At 44.4% G+C, this 16,998-nt stretch overlaps 1 protein-coding gene and 1 non-coding gene across 2 annotated transcripts; one reads left to right on the forward strand and one right to left on the reverse strand.

Annotated features, from left to right (window-relative positions):
* The first annotated feature begins 8,944 nt into the window (after window positions 1-8,944).
* LOC125577535 lies at window positions 8,945-9,051 on the forward strand. The gene has a single exon (XR_007315943.1). It is a non-coding gene; the product is annotated as a small nucleolar RNA R71 (small nucleolar RNA).
* A 3,788-nt stretch (window positions 9,052-12,839) lies between these two features.
* Window positions 12,840-15,227, reverse strand: LOC111199708 (glucose-6-phosphate 1-dehydrogenase 1, chloroplastic-like). The gene is made up of 6 exons (XM_022689865.2): window positions 14,905-15,227; window positions 14,566-14,806; window positions 14,363-14,477; window positions 13,925-14,280; window positions 13,282-13,833; window positions 12,840-13,200 (listed from the first exon to the last, which is right to left on the reverse strand). Exons 1-6 carry the CDS (start codon window positions 15,104-15,106, stop codon window positions 12,954-12,956), a joined length of 1,713 nt encoding a protein of 570 aa, XP_022545586.2. The 5' UTR covers window positions 15,107-15,227; the 3' UTR covers window positions 12,840-12,953.
* Window positions 15,228-16,998: the final 1,771 nt, after the last annotated feature.

Consider the following 16,998-nt stretch of genomic DNA (forward strand, 5'->3'; position numbering starts at 1 on the left):
ATCAAGCCATCTCGTAGTTCTGTTTCATGCCGCGAGTGTTCTTACTCGGCGGTTGGTGTCGCGATGTCCGCCTTGACCGTGTCGATCGTGGCTGGGTCGACGCTATTTTCCGGATGTTCCGGTTGAGTTGTCGCGTGGGCTTCGGATTTATGTCGAGCTTCGACGTCCGATGCGTTTGCGTTGACAGACGATTTTACTTCGTCCTTGTGCGGGGCGCTTTTGGCCGAAGATCGATCTATCTTCGCGCGATTGCCGTTTGCAGAAGCCGTGATTTGCCTTAACTTATGCTCCGCGAGGAAGCATAGTCGCGACTGTTTTTGGCATCCCCAGATGGCCGCGACTCCGCTCGGCGTTGGGAACTTGAGACCCAGGTGGTAAGTTGACGGAACTGCCTGCATGGCGTTGAGCCATGGGGTTCCCATGATCACGTTGTAGATAGCGGGATGGTCGACTACCGCGAATTCGACGATTTTCGTGATCTCCTTGGCCATGACTGGCAATTGGATTGATCCGAGAGTCATCGACACTTCGCCTGAAAAACCCGTGAGTGGTTTTGGCGTCGGAATTACCTCTCCGAGTTCGATACTCATCCGATTGAGAGTGTCGCGGAAGATTACGTTGACCGTGCTTCCCGTATCGACGAGTACCCTTCCGACTTCTAAATCTCGTATGACGAGATCTATGACGAGCGGGTCGCAGTGAGGTTGGTCGATACCGCCGGCTTCTTCTTCCGTGAAGGTGATCGAGCAATTTTGGCCGTCTCGAGGAGGAGACCATGTAGGCCATTTTGCGCTTGATTCTGCCTTCCGTTGGTAAGCCTTGATGGCTGACACGGTATCGCCGCAGTATTGAGATCCTCCGATGATCATATTGACTCTGCGACGATTGTTATCGTTCCCTTTGTCATCCGGCCTCCTACCGCGTTTATCCCCAGGTTGGTTTCGTTGAGGAGATTTTTCGGCGGGCGGATTTCTGTCCGTCTTTGGAGGCCGATCAGAATCGAGGATGAGATCCTTGACGCTAGTTACTTCCGAAAGCTCTCCAGCGAGCAGCTTCGCGGCCAGTCTTGCTCCCAAGACTTTGCAATTGGTCGTGGAGTGTCCTCGGGATTGGTGGAACTCGCAGAAGGTGTTTTCGTCATACCCTTGATTGCGAGTCCATGTGTTGCCCGTGGTCCGGCCTTGATCCGAACTGATCGCATAGTTATGCGCCCCTTGGAGATCTTCCCCCTCGTGATGGACGTACTTGTCGTTACGAGAGTTCTTCTTTTTCCCCTTCGGATCTGCGTCTTTCGAGGATGGTCTTGCCGGCTTATGTTTTTGCGATAAGACTTTAGTTTCTTCCTCCACTATGATATAGTCCGTTGCTTTGTGGAGGGCGTCCTGGATCGTTCGCGGTTTGTCGAGAGTTATCCATTTTCTGAATTTCGACTTGTACCAGAGCGTCTTTCTCAGCGCGTCGATGGCCACTTTGTCGCTTATCCCGCTGACCCTGGACATTATCAGTTTGAACCGACTGATAAACTCGCGGAGGGGTTCGTCTTCCCTCTGGGAGAGACTCCAGAGATCAACATCGGAGGTTTCCCTGTCTATGAATACAGAGTACTGTTTGAGGAATTCCGATGCGAGCTGTCGAAAACTCCCGATGGTGTTGCGACGAAGGCGTGCGAACCATTCGAGCGCTGCTCCTTCAAGATTTTCGACGAACAGGCGGCAATAGCCGGCATCCTTTTCGCCGTCCTTCAGTCTTGCTCTTCCCATCGCGATGTGGAAAGCCTGAAGGTGCGCTTTTGGATCGGCCGTACCATCGTACTTCGGTACTTTGATCTTTCCCGGATCGGACACCCTCATGTCCGAAATGCGACTGGTAAAGGGGGTCTTTCGAGCTCCTTCCAGCAGTCGATCGATCTCGGGGGCAGCACTAGTAGCATGATGGATTTGAGACTTTACGGCTCTCACTTCTGCCGCAGTCTTGGTGATGTAGTCGCGAAGATCGCGGATATCCGATGTCTCGTCAGTGGATTTCCGAGCCTGTCGGCGCTTACTGCGAGTGAGCTCGGTTTGCCTTTCGACTCCTCTTGTTCGTTCCAATAGGCGACTTCTTCTTCTTCCGTCATTGGTTTTTCGAACGGGGAGCCTTCCCGAGCGGATCGGCTTCTGGTCCTTCTTGGATGTCTGTCGACATCCTCGTAGGTGTCGTTGGAGACATCACTAGGATCCAGGTCAATGTGTTCGGCTTCGTTATCCTCCGAGTCCTTTGCAGGGAGCGGAAGACTTTCAGAGTTCCCCTTCTCGATGGGAGACTTCTCGCTGGGGTTTTGACCGGAAGGTCGTTCCCGCGCGACTCCTGCTCTATCGAGTGGGGTGGCGAAATCGAGCCTCTTCCCGCGGATTTTGGTGGTTCCGCGGGGACGGATAGCTTGGGTCCTTGCCGTTAAGGTTTCAACCTGTTTGGTCAAGGTATTCACGAGCTTATCCTGTTCTTCCGACCTTTTTTCATAGGTGGCGAACATCTTTTTAAACTCCTCGAGAGTCGCGGCGTTGGCTTGCGCGTTGGCCGCAGATACGTCCGCTACCGGAGTGTGGAGATCGGTGCCGCTGCCTCCGTTAAGGGGAGTTTGCACGTTATCCGCGTCGTTGGTTGACATGTCTGACTGTGTGTGGCTTTTGCGGGTTAGATTGATCCGTAAGTCCCCCTCCTTCTAGCGCCAAACTGTGGGAACCGAAATTCGCACTGTCGATTTCCGTTTAAATAAGGAAACTAAGAAAACCCTAGTTTCCCAGAGGACCCGGATATCTGTTAATTACCACACGTCAAGCAATCAGAACACGAGAATAACAACGATAAAAATAAGAAATCGAAAAGAGAGCAAAGTAGATCTTATTCCGAATCTGCGTATGAGCGTTACAACAAGGTATAAGCCTGGGCTCGAGAGCTGTCGGCGAGATTCCTAGTTCTAGCAACCCTAAGACGGCTAAACCTAATTGAGTCGCAGCTCGAAATAACAAAAACGGAAAGTTGCCTAAATCGCTCTAAGTGCTAAGTTTGCTCTGAAAAAGTTCTCTTCTGTGCTCCTCGCCTAGGACTCCTTATATACTAGCTCCAAGGTCGGTTTACGCTTTTACTCTTCTGCCCTTAAGCCGTCATAGCATAAAAATGGAGATATTCCATTTTTCCCGATCTTCACAATTATCTTCAAAACTTCCGTATTTATCCGCGGAAACTTGACATTTATCCTTCCTCGCGGGCCAAGCGCGAACCATGCTGTGGTTCACGGGCTTTTGGTTAGGAAAAATCGTAGGATGGGCCTCGAGTCGTGTTTTAGGTCCCTTTGGGCCGTCTTCCGACTCGACACGTTTACTACGAGTTTTCCGCGGTTTCTAATCCGCGAAGTTTGATCGATGAATTAGAATAGCGGGAAACATAGACTGAGCTTGCTACGGTCTTCGGGAGATAGCATTCGAAGGTTTGACGAGAATGCAAGGACTGGTGTCGTATCGATGTTCGGAAAGGTTCAATCGCTACACAGCGACCGAACTTTGGCTCGAGCCCGGTCGCTATGTAGCGACCGAGCGAAACGAGTGCTCGGTCGCTACGTAGCGACCGAGCTTCGGCTTGAGCTCGGTCGCTACGTAGCGACCGAGCGGGACGATCGCTCGGTCGCTACGTAGCGACCGAGCTTTGGCCCGAGCTCGGTCGCTACGTAGCGACCGAGCGGGACGATCGCTCGGTCGCTACGTAGCGACCGAGCTTGGCTGAGCTCGGTCGCTACGTAGCGACCGAGCGGGACGATCGCTCGGTCGCTACGTAGCGACCGAGCTTTGGCTCGAGCTCGGTCGCTACGTAGCGACCGAGCGGGACGATCGCTCGGTCGCTACGTAGCGACCGAGCTTGGCTGAGCTCGGTCGCTACGTAGCGACCGAGCGGGATGATCGCTCGGTCGCTACGTAGCGACCGAGCTCCCGCTCGGTCGCTACGTAGCGACCGAGCTTTGGCTCGAGCTCGGTCGCTATGTAGCGACCGAGCGGGACGATCGCTCGGTCGCTACGTAGCGACCGAGCTTTGGCTCGAGCTCGGTCGCTACGTAGCGACCGAGCGGGATGATCGCTCGGTCGCTACGTAGCGACCGAGCTTGGCTGAGCTCGGTCGCTACGTAGCGACCGAGCTTTGGCTCGAGCTCGGTCGCTACGTAGCGACCAAGCGGGACGATTGCTCGGTCGCTACGTAGCGACCGAGCTTGGCTGAGCTCGGTCGCTACGTAGCGACCGAGCGGGACGATCACTCGGTCGCTACGTAGCGACCGAGCTTGGTTGCTACGTAGTGACCGAGCGGGACGATCGTTTGGTTTGAATCCCAAAGAATACTTCTTCGTAGAAATAACCTCGTATAGTTTGTTTTTACGAAAATTACATCCCTTCTTTTACTAACTCTTTCGGAAATACGATCTCTGAGGATTTTCGGGTGGTAATTCTGTCGTAACCGTTTTTGACCCCAACAACAAGCTTTCCCATACACTAGGTTGAAAGGTGTGGTGCCCAGTAGTGTCTTGTATGCTGTCCTATAAGCCCAAAGTGCATCGTCAAGCTTATTGGACCAATCCTTCCTTGTGATCCCCACAATCTTCTCCAGAATAGATTTGATCTCCCTGTTAGAAATCTCAACTTGGCCACTTGTTTGGAGATGATAAGGAGTTGCCACCTTGTGCTTCACACCATTCTTCTTGAGAAGTCCCTCAAGCAGTTTGTTAATGAAGTGGGAACCTCCATCACTGATCACAACCCTTGGGACTCCAAACCTTGGAAAGATGACGCTCTTCAACAACTTGGTTACAACTCTAGCATCATTGGTGGGGCTTGCAATAGCTTCCACCCATTTGGAGACATAATCAACATCCACTAGGATGTATTTGTTGCCAAAAGATGATGGAAATGGTCCCATGAAGTCAATACCCCACACATCAAACACTTCAACTTCAAGGATTGGATTTTGAGGCATCTCATTCCTCTTGGTGATGTTTCCTCTTCTTTGGCAAGAATCACACTTCGAAACAAAGTCTTGTGTATCCTTGAACATATGTGGCCACCAGAATCCAGCTTGTAATACTTTTGCAACTGTCTTGAAGGTGGCAAAGTGGCCTCCATAGGATGATCCATGACATTGTGTAAGGATCCCATCAATCTCCTCATTTGCAACCACTCTCCTATAAAGCTGATCCTTGCAGAGAATGCAGAGGTAGGGCATAGCCCACAAGATTCAATAGTTCTCTTCCTGTGGCTAGGTAGTTCACCAAATCAGCATACCAAGGTTCTTTCTCCTCTGTTACTTTGACTTCTTCCAGCTTCCTACCAGTCTCACAAACTGCTATCACAGATTCAATAGCCATGATCTGCTCCTCAGGAAGTCCTTCGTCAATAGGGATACCAGACTCTACCCTCAACCTGGACAAATGATCAGCTACTCCATTCTCAACTCCTGGTTTGTCCTTGATCTCCATATCAAACTCTTGGAGCAAAAGGATCCACCTCAAAAGTCTGGGTTTTGCATCCTTCTTGGCCAAAAGGTGTCTCAAGGCAGCATGATCTGTGTAGACAATGACTTTAGACCCAACCAAGTAGCTCCTGAACTTCTCAAAGGCAAAAACAATTGCCAGCATCTCCTTCTCTGTTGTGGCATACCTCATCTGAGCATCATTGAGGGTTTGGCTGGCATAGTAGATCACATGGGTTTTGCCATCTTTCTTCTGCCCCAAAACAGCTCCCACAGCATAGTCACTAGCGTCACACATGATCTCAAAAGGGAGATCCCAATCACGTGGTTAGACAATTGGAGCACTGATGAGTTCACCTTTCAGCTTCTTAAATGCTTGTAGACATTCCACATCAAAACTGAAGGTGGCTTCCTTGCACAGCAGCCTGGTTAAAGGTCTAGTGATCATGGAGAAATTCTTGATGAACCTCTTGTAGAAACCAGCATGACCAAAGAAACTCCTGATGTCTTTCACTGTCTTTGGTGGAGGCAAACCAACCATAACATCGATTTTGGCTTTATCCACCTCAATCCCCTTCTCTGAAATCTTGTGTCCCAGCACAATCCCTTCCTTGACCATGAAGTGACATTTCTCCCAATTCAGCACAAGGTTGGTGTCTTCACATCTCTGTAGGACGCTGCACAAGTTTGACAAACAAGCAGAAAACGAAGATCCGTAGAAAGAGAAATCATCCATAAATACCTCCACAACATCCTCAATCAGATCAGAGAAAATTGACATCATGCACCTTTAAAAGGTGGCTGGAGCATTACATAGACCAAATGGCATCCTTCGATATGCAAAGGTACCATAGGGACATGTGAATGTCGCTTTCTCTTGATCATTGGGATGTATGGGGATTTGGAAAAATCCTGAGTACCCATCAAGAAAGCAATAGAATGGGTGATTTGCAAGCCTCTCAGGCATCTGATCAATAAATGGTAATGGGAAATGATCCTTTCTAGATGCTGAGTTTAGTTTTCGGTAATCAATGCACATTCTATTACCTGTGATGGTTCTTGTTGGTATCAATTCATCTTTGTCATTTTTAATCACAGTGATACCACATTTCTTTGGTACAACATGCACAGGTGATACCCATTTAGAATCTGAGATAGGGTAAATAACACCAGCATCTAAGAGTTTAAGAATCTCTTTCTTTACAACATCCTTCAGGTTAGGATTTAACCTTCTTTGATGCTCGATAGAAGTCATTGATTCATCCTCAAGATGTATCCTATGCATGCACAAAGAGGGTGATATCCCCTTGATGTCATCTAGTGAGTAACCTATTGCCTTTCTAAATCTTTTAAGCGTTTTCAAAAGTTCAGATAGCTCAGTTTCAGTAAGTTCACTACTCACAATGACAGGATAAGTTTCATTAGGACCAAGGAATGCATACCTTACACCATGGGGAAGAGGTTTAAGCTCCACTTTAGGTGCCTTAAGCTCACTCCAGTCATCTTGCTGGGTGTCCTCTTGTTGAGTGACTGAAACTTCTTGGTGAACCATCTGGGGAAGCTCCTCGTACTGATCCTTACTGACAAACCCCTGGTGTGAATCCAGCATCATCCCATAGGCAGTACTCTCCAGGTTCTCATTCACCTCAGCCCCTTTCTCTACTGTCAAAGCATGCTGTAGAGGGTCCTCTAGTGACAATTATTCAAGGAGTTCATCAGCAAGGGCGTCCATCTCTTCAATGTAGAACACCTGCCCTTGAACTGTTGGCCTCCTCATTACCTCCTTAATGTCGAAATGGAGAACGTGCCCTTTACCCAGATGGAGATCAATCTTGCCTTCTTTCACATTAACAATGGCTCCTGCTGTGGCTAAGAAAGGCCTTCCAAGGATTAAAGGGTCTTGAGCTTCTTCACCCATTTCAAGCACCACAAAGTCTGTAGGGATCTCATAATTTCCAACCATCACTGGGAGGTCCTCTAAGATACCCACAGGGTACTTCACGGAAAGTCTACACTTCTTGTACTGAGTGAAGCCGAGCTTCTTAGCAACATATAGGGGCATCAAGCTGACACTAGCTCCCAAATCGCAGAGACATCTATCAAATACCATAGGCCCAAGAGCACAAGGTAATGTGAAGCATCCTGGATCTTCTAGCTTCTTTGGAATGACCAGCCTCTGAATGATAGCACTGCACTCATGAGTGAGAATCACCATGCCCTCCATCTCTTTCTTCTTTGCAGCTACAACATCTTTCAGGAACTTGCTGTATTGAGGAATCAGCATGAAAGCATTAATAATGGGCATTGTGACCTGGACTTCACTCATTTGCTTGTCAAATAGAGCTTTGTACTTCTCTAGAAGCTGCCTCTTGAATCGACCTGGGAATGGAAGCTTGGGTTCATAGGCAGGAGGAACAAAAGAACTTTCACTTGCAGGAGTGACAACTTCACCATCTTTAATTGTTTTCTTCTCTTCTCCAACTTTTCCTTTTCCTTTGGCTTCCACTATCTTTTCCAAGATCTCGTCATTGATCTTCTCATCAACAATCACCACTTCATCATCTATGTTGATGGCAACCCCCTCACTTTGTTTCTCAGCATCCTTGGTGAGAGCTCGCTGAGGTAACTCCTTACCACTCCTGAGAGTGATAGCTTTCATGGTTTCCTTGGGGTTTTGCTCAGATTTTCCAGGTAGAGAACCTTGTTGGCGATTTTGTTGAGTGTTCATGGCGGCAAACTGGTTCTCCAAAGCTCTGAACTTGTTGTTGAGCTCATTGTAGCTCCCATCAATCTTTGAGTGAAGATTCTTCAACTCGTAGCCAACATGCTTCTCACTTCTTGTTTGAGACTCCAGGATTTGTTTCAGTAGAGCATCAGTGCTGCTGACTTGAGGAGTGGAGGTAGAGGGATTAGATTGTTGTTGGGAAGAATGGTTGCCCTTGTTGTTGAAACCAGGATGAGGGTTTTGCTGAGGTTGATAGCTGCCTTGCTGATTGTTCCGAGGCTGATAACCACTCTGTTGGTTGTTGGAATAGGATTTCTGTTGGTAATTGTTGTACTGAAAGTTGGGCTCTTTCTTGTACCAGCTACCATTGTTGTTGATGAAACAAAGCTCTTCCTGACCTTCCAAACCTCAACTTCATGGACAACAACTGGTGTTTCTTGGCTTGGGTTGCCAACAAAGTGCAGCTGTTCCTGGGTAACTTTATCAGCAATGAGGATGTCTATCTTATCCTGTAGAGCCTTCAACTCCTTCCTCGTCTTCTTATCATCAGTTCTACTGCCTCTGTCGTGGTCTCCACTGTAGACTGCATCACTCTTAACCATGTTGTCAACCAGCTCCTCTGCATCCTCCTCAGTTCTCCCCAAGAAGAAACCATTACTAGCTGTATCCAGTCTGGCCCTGTACTTAGGAAGAGCACCACGGTAGAATGTGCTCAGCAAGCTCTCCTTAGAGAAACCATGGTGTGGGCATTGAGCTTGGTAGCCCTTGAATCTCTCCCAGGCTTCACTGAAACCTTCCAAGTTCTTCTGTTGAAAGCTGGAAATCTCGTTTCTCAGCTTAGCAGTTCTTGAAGTAGAGAAGAACTTCTCCAAGAATGCTTTCTTGCAGTCATCCCAAGTGGTGATGGAGTCGCTGGGTAGAGACTTCTCCCACTGACATGCCTTATCCCCCAAAGAGAAAGGGAATAGCTTGAGCTTTAAGGCATCTTCGGACACACCATTGGTTTTTGACAACCCACAGTAGCTGTCGAACCTGTCCAAGTGATCAAATGGATCCTCTAGAGCCAAGCCATGATACTTGTTGTTCTCGATCACGTTGAGGAGTCCTGATTTGATCTCAAAGTTGTTGGCTGCCACAGCGGGTGCTCGGATTCCAAATCTATGACCATGAATGTTGGGACGGTCGTAAGTGCCAATTGGTCGAGCTGCTCGCGGTTGGTTAGCTGGAGCATTGTTATTAGCGCCATTGACGCCTGCAACATGCTGATGAACGTCTCCCATGTCAGTGTTCAATCTCTGCAATTGAGTCTGTTGTTCTTCTTCTCTTCTCTTTCTAGCACACTCTCTCTCTCTAAAGTTCTGATGTTTGCAGCTCGTGGAACTTGGTTTGATGGTCCCTTGCTCCGCAAGTTCATACACCTGTAGATTAAAGGGAGGTGAAGAAGAATCAGTAACAAAAGAATATAAAAATGACTTAGTCTCAAGCAATTGACTAAATCTCAATGTTTAAATCTACTCAGAATTTGGCAACGGCGCCAATTTGGAGTTAATAGTTTTCAACGCTCCTAAGACAAATGATGTAGTATAAAAGATTGTCGAACCAGTTCTGAGAGCTATCAAAGCACCGAGAATGCAAGTAATCACTTAATCTAAGTGCAACCAATGATTTAGATGGGTTTTTAAACTATGACTAACTAAAAGAAATAACTAAATGATACTTTCTTAACTATTGGAAAAGAGAACTCATGGATATAGAGATTAGACCTCGGGTGATCGAGTTTCGAACTGAAGATGGCAAACGATCAATCAATCTATTAACCTTAAGCTTAGACACAATCCTAAACAAACTCTATGTCTAGATGAATGTTCATTTACTAACATAATTCAAACATCAAATGTCTTTGGTTGAATGATATGAAAGCAATCATAACTAGCAAGTCCAATGGCTATCTTAGCACCTCTAACAACAAATGTCTTTGGAAAAGTATGCTAAAAGCTTAGAAGAGTTGTCTCGGGCATTTCCTCGAACACCTTTCGGGTGAGAAATGCCTAAGGATCAACTACTAAGTGGCCAACTCGGAAGATGCATTATGTTCACTCTACTAGCAAGGGAATGTGAATGATCTACACTAAAACATCCTAGTTCTAACCTAATCACCCTTAGTCTCCCTAACCCATGAATTCAAAAGGTGATTACTCACTAATCTCCATGATTCCTCTTAAACCCATGTTGGATTTTAGATTAATCATGTAGAGAAACACAGAAAATAGATAAGAACACATAATTTCAATAATAAACTGATCAATTGATTCAAAGAGATGACTTTCCAAAGGTTTTTGGTGGTTTTTCTAAGAACAAAGATGATCCGCCTCCTGGTGGCTTACAGAGTATTAAAACATAGGTTTAGAAAATAAAAACGTGCATAATGAAATGACCAAAAGGCCCTTGAAAAATCATAAGTTCGAGCAGCATTAAGGCGCGCAGCGACCTCAGCTCGTCGCTCCGACAAGTCGCTCCAGGCTTCGGGAGCGACCTCGCTGTGTCGGTGCGAGAGGTCGCTCCCGGACTCGTTCTCGCGTCTCCGAGTGATGAAAACGCGAGCGACTCCTCCCTGTCGCTCTGGTAAGGTCGCTCTGATAGGGAGATCAGAGCGACTTGGTGGTGTCGCTCCGGACTGGTCGCTCTCATGCGTTGCTCGCCCAATGACCACTTTAAACACTTCTTTTGAGCTCCAAATGCACCCAAATGTCTCGAAGAACTCCATGTGGTACTCCAATACCTGATAAGGACTCATGTATGTAAAATGCAACCTAAACATGGCTAAATCCTAATCTATATGATCAAAATGCACATGGGTGAATGGATAAAACAATAGAAATATGCAAGATATCAAAGACCTAGGAGAGAACTCGGATACAAACAGAGGGTGAACAAACTGATTCAGAAGCACATACAATCAACACAATTATACATATAGTTAGATTCATTTTTTACAAAAACAAATACTTAACAATTTTATAGTTTTTTCTAACTCAATTTTATTGTGAGAAGAATTCCGAGTTTATAACATGCGGATCAAAATCTAGTGCATTTTTAAATTATCTTAAGAAATTAGAGAATATTCTAACATGACTTATTAAGGTTGACTTACATTTATAAACAATCAAATCTCATTAGCACATTATTTTTAATTTTAAGAATATGCAATATATTTGTGGCTATGATATATATACACCAGCATAAATGATTATGAGTCTTGATTCAATATATCAACAAAAATGACCAATTTGTAGCCATAAATATATCATACTCTTGATTTAATATCAACTAAATTATGTTGTTGTGTAGTTATTAATTATATGACCAGTTTATATGACTTGATTATCTTTTTATACAAAAGAGTAATCTATCTAATTAACAATATATAAGATATATTATTTTATCGGCATCCACCATAAGAAAATAGATATTTGTTTATACCAGAAAATATTTTATATAAATTAAAAATTAATGTGCATTCTATTCATAATAAAAAAAATCTCATGCGACATTTATTCGGCTTTGATATTGTTAGCGAGTAAGGCTTCAATTCAAAAAGCATCGTTAATAATACTTTTTATGTTGTATTTCCTAAGTATGACATATATCTTTTTTTTAATAAAATTTCAAATTTATTGATCAATGTAAGTGTAAAAAATTACATTTACAAAAAAATGGTGACTATAGAAAGAAAAAGTTGTAGTTTGAAACTATAAACAAAATGAAAAGCCTTGTGAACACTTCCTCTACCCAGTAACCTCGAACCACCTTGGAAGCAGGCCTGCATTACGGTGATGAGGGCCATATTTGAGTGACACAATCCTGTTTCGCATTGTCTTGTCTATAGTCCTGGGGAGCTAACTCGTAGATGTCCAGGTCGTTTGATGCCTTCTCGCACTTCTTCTCTCCACACATGATAGATGGTCATTTGAAAGACCATATTAATCAGTATATAGTCATTTTGATGAAATTTCAAATTTATTTATCAATATAAGTGTAAAGAATTACATTTACAAAAAAATGGTTACTATAGAAAGAAAAGGCTGTAGTTTGAAACTATAAACAAAATGAAAAGCCTTGTGAACACTTCCTCTACCGAATAACCTCGAACCACCTTTGAAGCAGGCCTGCATTACGGTGATGTGGGTCATATTTGAGTGACATAATCCTGTTTTGCATTGTCTTGTCTATAGTCTTGGGGAGCTGACTCGTAGATGTCCAGGTCGTCTGATGCCTTCTCGCACTTCTTCTCTCCACACATGATAGATGGTCATTTGAAAGATCATATTAATCATTATAGAGTCAAGCCGGTTGAGTCTGTTTCCCTTAACCATGTTTAGCGTTTGCGTCCAGTCAGGATTTGTTCTCACTACAAAAAAACCTCGCACCAGTCCTTCCCACACCGTAAATGAGTATGGACAAGCGAAAAAGAGGTGATCTCTTGTCTCATCCCTTTCTCCATATAGCCCACATCCCTGAATAATACCCCAACTTCTCATCCTGTCCCCTGTGGAGAATCTATTCAATACAGCCAGCCAGGTGATGAATGTACTAGTTGAAATCACACATAGTTTTTGGCCAAAAAAAAAACCTATGTAATGATGAATTTGATAAAAGTTGTAAAAGCTCACAACACATGGAAGAGTTAGCTCGTTTCAAATTAACACCAAATCAATTTGATATACATGATTCTGTCAAAAGCTTAAGCATCTTCAAGATCTCCCCATCTCACATTGTACTTAGATGCAAGGTAATGAGCGCCAACAGGACCTCTGCTCCCATATGGATATAGCTCAGGGACTATTTTCTTGTGCTCGAGCTCCTTCAAAGCCGGTGTGAATAGATCCCATGCTGCATCTAGCTCATCACTTCTTATAAACAACCTCCTTTCTCCTTCAATTGCATCAAGAAGCAGCCTTTCATATGCATCTGGGATCTCTCTTGGATACCTATCCACATACACAAAAAAAAAAAAGTCAAAATGAAAAATCTTAGAAACAGAAAGCATGCACTACTACTGTTAATAATACCTGGATCGATAGAGAAGGTTAAGGTCGCTTCGGTCGAGTCTCATTCCGAGACCAGGGACTTTGTTGTTGATCCTCAGGTATATACCTTCATCAGGCTGAACTCTGATCACTAGCTCATTAGTTGCCTTGTCTAAATCTGTGGCGAAATTCTTCTTGTACAAGTTCCCCGGGACATGTCTGAACTGAACTCTGATCTCTGCACCTCTGGTATGCAGCGCTTTTCCAGCTTTCATAAGGAAAGGGACACCGTCCCATCTTGCATTGTTGATGAACATAGCCGCCGCAGCAAATGTAGGAGTGAGACTGTTTGTGGGAACTGTTGGGTCGTCCGTATAACCAGGATAAGCCTTTCCACCCTTGCTATGACCTTTGTACTGACCCACAATCATATCTTGAAGCAGCAACGGTTTCATTGACCTCAGAACTTTGACCTTTTCGCTCCTTATGTCCTCAGCGTCTAAGCTCACAGGTGTCTCCATTGCGAAAAGCGCAAGGATTTGCAAGAGATGGTTTTGCATGATGTCTCGTATGATTCCATATTGATCAAAGTAACTGCAATCGAATTTTTTTTAAAACATTTATTTAAGATAATAGTATGGAAGTTGAGAGAATATTTAATGAGAGGATGAAAAGCTTAGCTTACCCTCCGCGTCCTTCTGTACCAAAATCTTCAGAGAAAATGAGTTGAACGTTGCGTATGTAATTTCTAGACCAAAGAGGCTCGAAAACAAGATTTGAGAATCGAAGCACTGAAAGGTTCTCAACGAGTTCTTTTCCCAAATAGTGGTCGATCCTGAAGATTTGCTCCTCTGTGAGATACTGTTTAAGACATCTGGTTAACTCTCCAGATGATTCAGAGTCACGGCCGAATGGCTTTTCGACAATGACTCTCGTCCAGCCATTCACTGAGGAGGCTCTAAGGCTTGCACACCTTACCACATCCACGAATATGTTTGGTGGAATTGACAAATAGTACAGCCTGTTTGATAGCTTTCCTTCCTATATATATATATAATAAAAAATATGAAATAAAAAAAACAAGGATAAAATTGAAAAAGAATGTAATGTCTCGAACATAAACCTCTTTCTCATTGAGCTTGGTGTTTAGTTCTGCAAAATCATCTTCAGAGTTATACTGACCCGAATGGTAAAAGCATCTCTTTAAGAACTGATCCATTTTGTCCACACAGTTCTCCCTGTTTGAGATCCAAACCCTCCTTTTCAGATAACTTAAAAAAGCATGCATATATATTATATTTTATTAATTTGAATATTCCATAACACCTTTGGTCTATCCGGCAAGTTAAAGTTCTACTGATCATGACACGAAGCTCCTCATGGGTTAGTTTGGTCCGAGCATAACCAAAAACAGAGAAGTCCTGAGGAAGACAACCCTCGTAAAAGAGAGCAAACAATGCAGGGAATATTTTCTTCTTGGCCAAATCTCCAGAGGCTCCAACCACTGTAATACTAAGAGTGGATGACTCTTCTTTTGTGTCATGCTCCTCTGTAAGATGTTCTCCAGCTGCCAAACAAAAAAAAAAGAAAAAAAGTATCCGACTAACCAAACTGTTCAAACACATAGTGGTTCAAGAAAGGAAGATGAAGGGAGGAACGTCTTACAGTCTTGTAAAGAGGCACAGCCATTAGAGGAGTCGAGCTGAGAAAGTTTCTCGGCAAAGAATCTCAAGCGAAGACGAGAGAAGGAGGATTTTCTCGGGAATGTGAGAGATCTAGTTGTGAAGAGTGGTAGAGTCTCTTTTAATGGAGACGAAGCAGCGAGAGCAGAGGATGAGGAACGAGCGATCATTGTATGCGTCGCCATGGAGAGATATTAGATTATTTTTCTTCAAAAAATTCATATGTGATTTTGATTGCCTCTGCTTTATCATTTGTGAGGCTGTCATATGATATCTCTCTCTCACATTATCCACAAAAACACTATTGTCGTTTCCTTTTTATCTCTCGCATTATCCACATTTATTGATTGTACAAGAGAAGACAAGTTTTATTTGTTAGTAATTCTGTAATTGGCTAATTGCGAGATGCAAACAACGTGGTGAATTTTCAGTAAAGTAAAAGCCCTTCCGATCAAGTGAAATTGTCCTTCAAACTTTAAATTTCGTCCTTCAGTGGTTGATTTTTGAAAAAATTGGCAAATTGAGCAAATCGCAAGTTTGATATTAGGGAGTTGGGACACCTCAAGTTTAAATTAGCAAATTGGGCAAACCGCCTTTTCGAGAAGTGTGAAATGTCGACAGAGGGCGCGCGTGGTTCTTGATATTACGACCGTGCCACCGCTTATTTTTTTATTTAAAAAAATCAAAAAAAGACCTAATAAAAACAAAAAAAAATTAAAAATTAAAAAAACAAAAACATCCCATCAAAATAGACCAGAACCACCTCTAAACAGCTGCAATTGAGAACCAAACATAAGAAGATTCTCACATAAGAACCACCCTCGACTGAACCCAGATCGGTATGGTATCCCCGTCCAGCGTAACGCCCTCGAGGAGGGTGACTCGTAGTTAATCCGCCAGTGATAGAGAAGCAATTCCCAAGAAAATTCCCCGAGAAGGCAAAAGTAGAACTCGTTATGAAGGTATTTCCTTTCGCTAAGCTCCGCTGTGAAATTCTTTGGGAAAAGTTTTTAAAAATAAAGCGTTGGGTAAATGTCTGGATTTGGTCATTGTATTTCAGTAATGACCACGGAGTCAGAAGTAGACGAACCTGCATCAACCGACCAAGAAGAAGCTGCATCCACTGAACAAGACGAAGCTGCATCCACCGAGCCGGAATTTATTGTCACCAGGCCGACTTTCCCGGAAAGACTGTTCGCACGTAATTGCTATCCTGCCAAACCTCGACTGAACATCTATTCAAAGGCGAGTATCATTGGATCGTTAGTGAAGTTGCTAAGAGGCTCCCCTGAAATGAATTGTCTGCTAGGAAGTCAGTTTAGAGCTCTGTTCCACTTACATGTAGCGCGCTGCTCTAACTCTGCGAAACTTGTACATTCTCTCCTCAGCCGTCAGCTGGTTACGATGCGCCTATATGAGCTCTGGTTCTTGTTTGCAGACAAGCCACTACGTTTTTCTCTGCGTGAGTTCGGAGACATCACCGGGCTGAAATGCGAGCCTGAAAGGGAAAAAGTAGGAAACGGGTCAGAATCTATCAATGCCACACCTGGACGTATGTGGAAAGAGTTGTTTGAAACTGAAGATGAAGACGTGACTGTACCAGATGTTCTTCGTATGCTTGAACAGCCTAGTCTTCCTGAGTCGAAGCGGTTGCCACTAGCTCTCATTGCGCTTGTAGATGGGCTCCTGGTTTGTGGTCACAAACTTCTTCGTGTGACGCCTGCTTACATCGAGATGCTGGAAGACACCGGATCATTTCTTCAATATCCATGGGGGAGAGAGGCATTCGTCAGCACTCTGTCTAGATTGACACCACCTCAACCTTCTGATCCTTCTAAAATGGATAAATCCCTTTCGGTCATGCGCCTTCGTTTGAAACAGCAGTCAACAGCGTGTTATGGGTTCCCTCTGGCGCTGCAACTTTTTGCTTTTAAAGCTATCCCCTCATTGCTTGAGAAAATTCCCGAACCTAATAAAACCACTTCTTTCTTGCAAGAACCAGAAGGATGCGACTCAACAAATGCACTTCTGAATTTTGAAGACATACTTCTGGTGGAAACCCAAAGAGAGGTACAAT

This window comes from Brassica napus, chromosome A8 (genome assembly GCF_020379485.1).
Source record: "Brassica napus cultivar Da-Ae chromosome A8, Da-Ae, whole genome shotgun sequence".
NCBI classification, from domain to species: domain Eukaryota; kingdom Viridiplantae; phylum Streptophyta; class Magnoliopsida; order Brassicales; family Brassicaceae; genus Brassica; species Brassica napus.

What these genes read in the sequence shown, in the direction of transcription:
- LOC111199708 (XM_022689865.2), bottom strand. Translation starts at nt 15,106, where the DNA reads ATGGCGACGCATACAATGATCGCTCGTTCCTCATCCTCTGCTCTCGCT. An exon ending in CTGTGCCTCTTTACAAGACT is followed by an intron (nt 14,807 to 14,904) that starts GTAAGACGTTCC and finishes TTTGTTTGGCAG; the next exon opens with CTGGAGAACATCTTACAGAG. An exon ending in AACCTTCTCTATCGATCCAG is followed by an intron (nt 13,201 to 13,281) that starts GTATTATTAACA and finishes GTATGTGGATAG; the next exon opens with GTATCCAAGAGAGATCCCAG.